Below are 10,396 nucleotides of genomic sequence, written 5' to 3' on the forward strand. Positions count from 1 at the left end.
AACCCACTTATTCTCGAACATGAACCTACAGTATTTCAGATTTTTTAAATGAATTTATATAACCTTTATTTAACTAGGCAAGTCAGTTAAGAACAAATTCTTCTTTACAATGACTGCATACCCTGGCTGGGCCAATTGTGCGCTGCCCTATGGGACTCTCAATCACGGCCGGTTGTGATACAGCCTGGAATTGAACCAGGGTCTGTAGTGACACCTTGAGCATTGAGATGCAGTGCCTTAGACTGCCGCGCCACTCGGGAGCCCAAGCCAAATGTGCAAAAGTATTTTTAAACAATAGTTTTTCTTTGCATGTCCATTTTCCAATAGAAACATACAGATATAGTTTTCAATATCAGTATTAACAATGTTTATGAACAAAAAATACATACTTAGTCAAATGTATTGCAATCCCAATGGAGACGATTGTTATTATTCTGGTTCAGACCCACCCAATTGATGCTTCGACCTGTCGTGGGTGTCACTCATTCATTCCCCTCCAATCCCGTAAGACTGCTATGTAAGGATACCCCTTATCACCGCACACAAATGGCCAAAAGAAGGCACTGGAACCAATACTTGCAGGCACTTGATTACACAGTCATAGGCTTTGTCCACTTGGCGTTATATTGATATAATCCCCCTTGTGTCACGTCCTGGCCAGTATAAGGGTTAATTGTCATTTTAGTTTGGTCAGGACGTGGCAGAGGGTATTTGTTTTATGTGGTTCAGGGTGGTGTATTAGTTAGGAGGGCGTTTGATTTATTATTTCCGGGTTTTGAGTTATGGTCTATGTTGATGTATTTCTATGTGTAGTCTGGTTGATCTGTTTCTATGTTGAGTTAATTGGGGTGGACTTCCAATTGAAGGCAGCTGTGTGGTGTTGCCTTTGATTGGAAGTCCTATATTAGTTGGGTGTGTTTGTCTGTGTATTTGTGGGAGATTGTTCCGTGTTTCGTGTTTAGTATGTGTAAACCTAACAGGACTGTCAGTGTATCGTGCGTTCGTTTTTGTTATTTTGTATGTTCGTTTTGGAATTTATTAAAAGTTAAAAATGAACCATCTCAACTCTGCTGCATATTGGTCCTCATTTTCCGATGATGATTTCGCCATATCGTCCTCCGACGAAGAAATCCCTGACACCTTGTGCATATAAACTCAGCAAAAAAAGAAACATCCCTTTTTCAGGTGCCTGTCTTTCAAAGATAATTCGTAAAAATCCAAATAACTTCACAGATCTTCATTGTAAAGGGTTTAAACATTGTTTCCCATGCTTGTTCAATGAACCATAAACAATTAATGAACATGCACCTGTGGAACGGTTGTTAAGACACTAACAGCTTACAGACAGTAGGAAATTAAGGTCACAGTTATGAAAACTTAGGACACTAAAGAGGCCTTTATACTGACTCTGAAAAACACCAAAAGAAAGATGCCCAGTGTCCCTGCTCATCTGTGTGAACGTGCCTTAGGCATGCTGCAAGGAGGCATGAGGACTGCAGATGTGGCCAGGGCAATAAATTGCAATGTCCATACTGTGAGACGCCTAAGACAAAGCTACAGGGTGATAGGATGGACAGCTGATCGTCCTCGCAGTGGCAGACCACGTGTAACAACATCCGAACATCGCACCTGCGGAACAGGTACAGGATGGTAACAACAACTGCCCGAGTTACACCAGGAATGCACAATCCCTCCATCAGTGCTCAGACTGTCCACAATAGGCTGAGAGAGGCTGGACTGAGGGCTTGTAGGCCTGTTGTAAGGCAGGTCCTCACCAGACATCACCGGCAACAACGTCGCCTATGGGCACAAACCCACCATCGCTGGACTAGACAGGACTGGCAAAAAGTGCTCTTCACTGACGAGTCGCAGTTTTGTCTCACCAGGGGTGATGGTCGGATTCACGTTTATCGTTGAAGGAATGAGCGTTACACTGAGGCCTGTACTCTGTAGCGGGATCGATTTGGAGATGGAGGGTATGGCATGGTCTGGAGCGGTGTGTCATAGCATCATCGGACTGAGCTTGTTGTCATTGCAGTCAATCTCAACGCTGTGCATTAGAGGGAAGACATCCTCCTCCCTCATGTGGTACCTTTCCTGCAAACTCATCCTGACATGACCCTCCATAATGACAATGCCACCAGCCATACTGCTCGTTCTGTGCGTGATTTCCTGCAAGACAGGAATGTCAGTGTTTTGCCATGGCCAGCGAAGAGCCCGGATCTCAATCCCATTGAGCACATCTGGGACCTGTTGGATCGGAGGGTGAGGGCTAGGGCCATTCCCCCAAGAAATGTCTGGGAACTTGTAGGTGCCTTGGTGGAAGAGTGGGGTAACATCTCACAGCAAGAACTGGCAAATCTGGTGCAGTCCATGAGGAGGAGATGCACTGCGGTACTTAATGCGGCTGGTGGCCACACCAGATACTGACTGTTACTTTTGATTTTTGACCACCCCTTTGTTCAGGGACACATTATTCAATTTCTGTTAGTCACATGTCTGTGGAGCTTGTTCAGTTTATGTCTCAGTTGTTGAATCTTGTTATGTTCATACAAATATTTACACATGTTAAGTTTGCTGAAAATAAATGCAGTTGACAGTGAGAGGACGTTTCTTTTTTTTCTGAGTTTACCAAGATATTTTGGTATACTGTTGTATTTCATACTGTTCTTGATAGCTTTGTCATGTTCTCTATGTTGTGGTTTGATATTTCAATGGAGTTTGAGAGTACGGATGATTTGGTTTTGATGTATGGTTGCTGTCTGAATGTTCCACAGCGAATGCTTGGCCTTGTTGTTCTCTGCCCTCTGTTTTCCTGTGCACTGTTTATGCCTTGGCTCCAGAGTCGACAAGGAAGCATCCCTCTGTGTTTGATTTTGAACAAAAGCATTGTCAGCAGATTAACAAAGGACACATTTGGTTTCCACTCAAGTGATGACAGGGAAGTTTGAGAGAGTGTGAAAAATATGTTTGGGGTGATACATCCTATAAAATGCTGAAGCACAAATATAAGTCCCATCACTTTAAAAAAAAGTCAATATAACTTTACAGAAAGTAAATTAACCTGTGGATATCTTGTAAGCATAATACCCCATACTTTCATTGCAAATGTTGGTAAACAAATACCAGTGGAAACAATACAAGTTAAAATATTCAATCAGAAACATTTACTGGGTGTTGTACATTTTTTATTACTAAATTAACGGTACACATTCTGACAAAGCCACATCATGATGTTTTAGTAACTAAATACTTTATCATGAAAACATACTCTACGATCTATAATTCATGAAGGAAATATCCAAAACTTGAATTGGTTACAGACATAAGCAGTCAGTCACACCTGGTATAAACAGAATGCATTCCAGACGCCTGCCCATTTTCACATGGACAAGCCTGAATTTGGCCAAAAAGTCTAACGAGAAACAAATGGTGGCATCAGTTACGTGAAATTCTGTTAGTGACCTCACAGCTACAAGCTATGCAGTTTATATTCCGCAGACAATTACCACATAGCTGTAATAAAGTACTGCTGATTCTGTACTCTGAGATAGTCTTGTCAGTAAAGGATCTATAGTAGGATCTTCTCCTAAACAATACAAAACATACAAATACAAACATAACTATATCACACCTGCCCAGACCCTCTAGCCCCCACACCTATCTCCAGTGCCCTTTACTTCTGTCATGACAAAAACTGGTCTAGGTGTCTATACGTCTAGGCCTCTATTGCCTATTGGCCTCATGCTGCCTCCCCCTCTGACGTCCCCGGCCTCTGACTAGACATGGACAGCAGGGTGACCTTTGACCTTTGCGTACCCTGTGAGGAGGACGAATAGGGCACCTGATTCCCCGTGGACGAGTCTCTTCCATTGTTACCACGGCAACACATCACCATCATGACCTTGTCCCTGAAGTCATCGGAGATGTAGTAGAAGATGAAGGGGTCGATGCAGCTATTCAACGTGCTAACGGCTAGGCTAACCATGTAGGGCACATACAGGTCCTCCCCATTGTCCACCAGATAGGAGTCTGAGTAGTGCAGGAGGAGGAGGACGTTGCTGGGCAGCAGGCAGCCCACGAACACCACCAGGACCAGCATGGTGACGCACATGGCGTGGGCGTAGCGCTGGCCTCCTGCCAACAGGGTGCATATCACAGAGACGTAGCAGTAGAGGATGACCAGAAAGGGGAGCAGGAAGCCGAGAAAAAAGAGTGTGAGGAAGTAGGGCAGGAAGTAGTTCTCGTGCACCTCCTTTGGCAGCGCGTCGTGGCAGGTGGTGATGCGCGGCTCATCCAGTGTGTAGGACTGGCGTGAGACGAGGAGAGGCAGCATGGCAGCCAACGCCGCCACCCACACGCACAGGCTCATGTAGAAAGAGGTGCGGCGGCTGCGGAGGGTCTTGGCACCGAACGGGTGCACCAAAGCCACATAGCGGTCCACAGCGATGAATGCCAGACACAGCACCGAGCCGTACATGTTGCCGTAGAAGAGCGCCGTGACCACGCGGCAGAATGGCTCACCGAAGGCCCAGTCGTTGCCCTGTAAGTGGTAGACGATGCGGAAAGGGAGCACCATCAGTATCATGAGGTCGGTGGCGGTGAGGTTGATGAGGAGGATGGTGGAGGGCAGCTTCTTGGTACGGAACAGAAGGACCCACAGGGCCAGGAGGTTAGCCGGGAGGCCCAGAGTGAAGGCAATTATGTAGAGGATGGGTACGTAGAGCACAGTGGTGGAAGCCTGCACCTCCTTGATCTGCTTGTCGTTCAGGGTGGTGAAGTTACACTTGGACATCAGCGTAAAGGCGCGCAGCCCTGTCCAAGAAGGCACAGAAGATTTGCCGATTCATTAGACATTATACATGCTACAAGCATTATACAAGGATTCTCAGTATACTGTATTTCATGTATATTGATTCAAGGATTTAGTGTGGGCTTACATTACAAGTTTGTCAATATATTTCATTTGATATAAACAGTTCGTACACATACTGTACTGATGTTTTATCCAGGAGAAACTTTGCATCAAAGTCAAGCATTCAGACTCGAATTTCCTATTGACATGAATATGTGATTCACACAAAAGTTTGAGCTGGGCATATCTCAAATTAGGATTCAGCCCACTTTGTTAAGCTTGCAAGACTTTCAAGTATTTAAATCATGCCGTGATGTCAAAGGGAGATTTGGGTGAAAATTTGAGTTACTCAAGAGGATCTCAAGCTAGGATTCAACACATTAACCACGTTTCCATCCATAGTTTTTATGCAAGTAAAGTCATATCATATAAAAAAAATCACGACAGCTGTGATGGAAACGGTCTTCTCAGGAAAATATCTGTTGCATCCTAAAGGTTTAGCCTACAAAACTACAGACCCCTCTACGGAAAGATGACTCTCAGGAACACGACTTGTCTGAAGGTAGCCCAGTACGAGTTTGAAAAATGAATCAAAGTATATATGGAAGTAGTTTGCCTAAAAAAATATATAAAAAATGTGTCACAAAATATCGTCGTCGTCGTTCCCCCCACCCCACCCTTATTCTGGTGACATGATGATCAGTGCTTGACTGCCATAAAAATATTATCGCTCATCATGTAGACTAGACTACCCGCACTGTATCTGCAAGCTGTTGGCTAGAGCGCATATGCCAAGACCAGAGTAGGCACATTTACTATTTAAGTTCTTGTGATAAATCTATAGGCAGAGTTGAAAATGTGATGGAAACACATTGAACTTCAGATTTTTATTCTGTACATGAAAACTTAAGCAAAAAATGTAAATGTTGTGTGCAGTATGTTTTCACACAGTGATTATGATCTGCAACAAGTCAGTTTGGTGTAGTGTTGAGCGATTAACCAAAACGACGGTTATTTTTTGTTTTTTAAATACTCATTGACCAAATGTCAGTTGAGTATTTGAATTCCATTTGGTTCAGTTTTTTTCTGTGAGCTCAAGGCACACATTGCAGTTTCTCTAGAGATAAATCAGATCCAGACTGAACTGTGCAATGTAGCAGGGAGTTGTAGTAGTTTCCAACAGGGCCAATATTCTACATAGCTTAGCGCATACAACTTGGTAAAACTACAATGGCCATAATCTATTGCGCATCTATTTGTCCAATCTCTGTTTCATTTATGCCTGTTATGGAAGAGGCATCTGTCACCAATTGGATGGAAACCTAGCTATTAGGAAAAATGTGTCTCATCAGCTTCAAAAGACGCTAGGGTCATGGGAGGGATCTAGCAAGAACATTAAAGTGGTCTGTGGTGTGTCCAAAGGTCAACTTGATTCATCACATCCTCTTGACACTGAACAAACAACCCTTTTACTGTGTAATTGACATTTACGCTGCAGCTGAAAGCTCATAATGACCACATGTCAACTTTGAGACCTGGATGCTTAATAAATATTAATCTATGTGAGCTGGAAAGTTGAGAGTTAATGTGCATTAACCTAATAACAACAGCACTAACTGTGGTAAAATGCAAATGTATATTTTGGTATCCATATTTAGCACTGTTATAGGTCTACAGTTGAGCATGTAGTGGCCAGGGTTGAGGAGTTACATGTAATCTGATTACCCCCAAAATACTTAACTGTAATCAGTTACATTACCAGATAAAATATTATAATCAGATTACAGATACTTTAGAAAAACTTAACTTCTTGGATTACTTTTAAATTCAGAAATTATGTTTGCGAGAGAAAAAAAAACATTATGACACCTTTCCGTTTTATCAATGACATTCAATTCAGCATTGAAAAAGTTTAAGTTTATTCCACCTGAGCGAGTCACAGACCACTATTCGTTTGATGGATCCTTTTTGTCTTCTTCTAATGCCTCTTAAGGGAAAAGTAATCCAAAAGTAATTGAAAGTTATCAGATTACATTACTGAGTTTGTGTAATTTAACCTGTTGAGTATAGGGGGCAGTATTTTCATGGCCGGATGAAAAACGTACCCAAATTAAACTGCCCACGACTCGGGCCCAGAAACTATAATATGCATATTATTAGTAGATTTGGATGGAAAACACTCTGAAGTTTCTAAAACTGTTTGAATGATGTCTGTGAGTATAACAGAACTCATATGGCAGGCAAAAACCTGAGAAAAATCCAACCAGGAAGTGGGAAATCTGAGAATTGTAGTTCTTCTTTTGAATCCCTATTGAAACTACAGTGTCTGTGGGGTCACGTTGCACTTCCTAAGGCTTCCATTGGCTGTCAACAGCCTTTAGAAAGTTTGTTCATCCTTCTCCTGTTACTGGGCAGAGAATAGTAGCTCAGTCAATGAGTGGACTGCCTGAGGACAAAGGGCTTGGTGATGCGCAAGCCCGCGAGCGCGCCATTCCTTCTTTTTCTCCTGGAATGAATACCCTATTGTCCTGTTGGAATATTATCGCATTTTTACGTTAAAAATACCCTAAACATTGATTGTAAACTACGTTTGACATGTTTCTACGAACGGTAATGGAACATTTTGACTTTTCGTGTCTCGAATTACGCTCGCGCATTATGCCTTTGGATAGTGATCTGAATGCACGAACAAAACGGAGGTATTTGGACATAAATATGGAGTATTTCTAACAAAAATAACATTTATTGTGGAAGTAGGAGTCCTTGGAGTGCATTCCACCGAAGATCAGCAATGTTTCTCAGACATACAACTATTTTACACCATTTTAAAGATAAACTTCTCGTTAATCTAACCACATTGTCCGATTTCAAAAAGGCTTTACAGCGAAAGCAAAACATTAGATTATGTTAGGAGAGTACATAGACAAAAATAATCACACAGCCATTTTCCAAACAAGGAGATGTGTCAATAAAACCCAAAACACAGTTAAATGAAGCACTAACCTTTGACGATCTTCATCAGATGACAATCCTAGGATATTATGTTACACAATACATGTATGTTTTGTTCGATAAAGTTCATATTTATATCCAAAAACAGCATTTTACATTGGCGCGTGATGTTCAGAAAATGTATTCCCACCAAAACGCACGGTGAATGTGCACATCAATTTACAAAAATACTCATCATAAACGTTGACAAAATATATAATAATTATTTAAAGAATTACAGATAGACTACCCCTGGATGCAACCGCTGTGTCAGATTTTAAAATAGCTTTACGGAGAAAGCACATTTTTCAATATTCTGAGTACATAGCTCAGCCATCATGGTGAGCTATTCAGACACCCGCCAAGTTCGGGGCAACCTAAACTCAGAATTAGTATTAGAAATATTCTCTTACCTTTGCTGATCTTCGTCAGAATGCACTCCCAGGACTGCTACTTCCACAAGAAATGTTGTTTTTGTTCGAAATAATCCATATTTATGTATAAATACCTCCGTTTTGTTTGTGCGTACAGATCACTTATCCAAAGGCATAACGCGCGAGCATGGAACGAGAGACGAAAAGTCAAAATGTTTCATTACCGTACTTAGAAGCATGTCAAACGCTGTTTAAAATCAATCTTTATGGTATTTTTAATGTAAAATTGCGATAATATTCCAACCGGACAATAGCATATTCATTCAAGAAGAAAAAGAAGGAGGGGCGCGCTCACGGGACCGAGCATATCCAATCCCTTTGTTGCCAGGCAGACCACTCAGTAACTGAGCTCCTATTATCTGCCCAGTGACAGGAAAATGCTCAAACCACTTTCTGAATGCTTTAGACAGCCAATGGAAGCCTTAGGAAGTGCAACTTCACCCCACAGACACTGTAGCTTTGATAGAGAATCAAAAGAAGAACTACAATTCTCAGACTTTCACTTCCTGCTTGGTGTCTGTTATACTCACAGAAACCATTCAAACAGTTTTAGAAACTTCAGAGTGTTTTCTATCCAAATCTACTAATAATATGCATATTCTAGTTTCTGGGCCCGAGTAGTAACCTGTTTAAATTGGGTACGTTTTTCATCCGGCCGTGAAAATACTGCCCCCTAGCCCAGACAGGTTAATAGGCACTTACTATAGTATTTGTTTTATTTAACCTCTTGAGATGGGAAAACATGTTGTTTTTTTGTATCAAGTTGAACATGTGCTCTTCATGACCAGATGTAATATTAGGTGAAATCTATTTTTTATTTTTTATTTTTTTTTACCAAGTTCCAACTGGATTACATTTCAAAAGTAACCTACCCAACCCTTGTAGTGGCTCAGTGTTGTGGACACATTTTTTCAAATCAGCCATGGAATTCATGCTTGCTGCTGTTTAGCCATAACAGTTAGGTGGCAGGCTATAGTGAAAGTTCCCAGAGAGCTCAGGCTCATTTCAACGAATTACCCTACAGGGAACGCATTCCTACTCTGTAGATAACAGATATGTTTAGCTTGCGTGCTGGTATCTTCAACATCACATAAAAAAACAAGACGAGTAAGATTGAACATGAACACCTACACACAAAAAAATTCACACACATTTTAAATGTTTTATGACAAAGCCTACGTTAATGGTTTGCCTGATGGAAAAAAGACCTAAAGGAGTTTGGAATGAAGAAGAGATGCACCAACTTACGGATGCCGGTGCACTCCTCCGTGGTGGAAGTGAGGGAACAGCCATATAGAAGAGAGGAGAGAGAGAACAGCAAAAGAAGAGTCCCGGCTGGGGCAGAGAGAGCCATGGTTCAGTAGAGTTGTGGCTAGAAGGTTTTTCCGCAAGCAGAGAGCTGCCTCACACGCTCCTCTCCCTTCCTTTCTCTTCTCTGTGTTACACAGCCTCTCCTCCTGTTACCACCTGTTCAGTAATATATTTTAGCCTCTGACTGGAGTTGTGTGAGTACTCCTCTTATCCAAATCCACTTGATGAAAGGAGATGCAGTCTGGAATTTGAATCTGAAGTGCCGGTGTAGAGCTGGTTCTTTTCTTCCCTTGTAATGCAGTGACTGTCTCCACAGTGGCAGTCACACACAAACACATGAAAAAAAAAAACACAAACACATACGTCATAGGTAAGTGTCACTGTGTTCAAGAGCTCCATGCTCTGACATTCATTGAAACATCCTGTCCTAAACAACGCCTACACACTCCCTATCCTCTTCCTTGTAGCAACTTTTTTCTAATCTATACCATACTCAATTGTGCATCTTCAGACACCATTTAAAACACAACCCACAAAAAGCCCCTTAGGTGTTGATGCCAGAAGAAAGACATTCCTGTCACTCTTCGGAGGACAACCTATTGTTGAATAAGCTTACAGTATGTCAATAATCCTTCACTGGGCAGAGAGGATGTTTTTTCTACCCAACAGAATGGAGAAATATCCAATTATTGCTTTTATGTGAGACCTGGATTATTGTTTACGTAGCTTAGTTTATTGCTCCTCTTTAGGATTGTGGCACCAACTGAACATATTTGTGCAGTTAGTCCTTAATCTGCACACATAC

At 41.8% G+C, this 10,396-nt stretch overlaps 1 protein-coding gene across 1 annotated transcript; it reads right to left on the reverse strand.

The window, feature by feature from the left end:
* Window positions 1–3,176: 3,176 nt before the first annotated feature.
* Window positions 3,177–9,900, reverse strand: LOC106604564 (proteinase-activated receptor 4). Its single transcript, XM_014199322.3, has 2 exons — window positions 9,529–9,900; window positions 3,177–4,815 (listed from the first exon to the last, which is right to left on the reverse strand). Exons 1-2 carry the CDS (start codon window positions 9,632–9,634, stop codon window positions 3,743–3,745), a joined length of 1,179 nt encoding a protein of 392 aa, XP_014054797.1. The 5' UTR covers window positions 9,635–9,900; the 3' UTR covers window positions 3,177–3,742.
* Window positions 9,901–10,396: the final 496 nt, after the last annotated feature.

This window comes from Salmo salar, chromosome 05 (genome assembly GCF_965601325.2).
Source record: "Salmo salar chromosome 05, fSalSal1, whole genome shotgun sequence".
Classification (NCBI taxonomy): domain Eukaryota; kingdom Metazoa; phylum Chordata; class Actinopteri; order Salmoniformes; family Salmonidae; genus Salmo; species Salmo salar.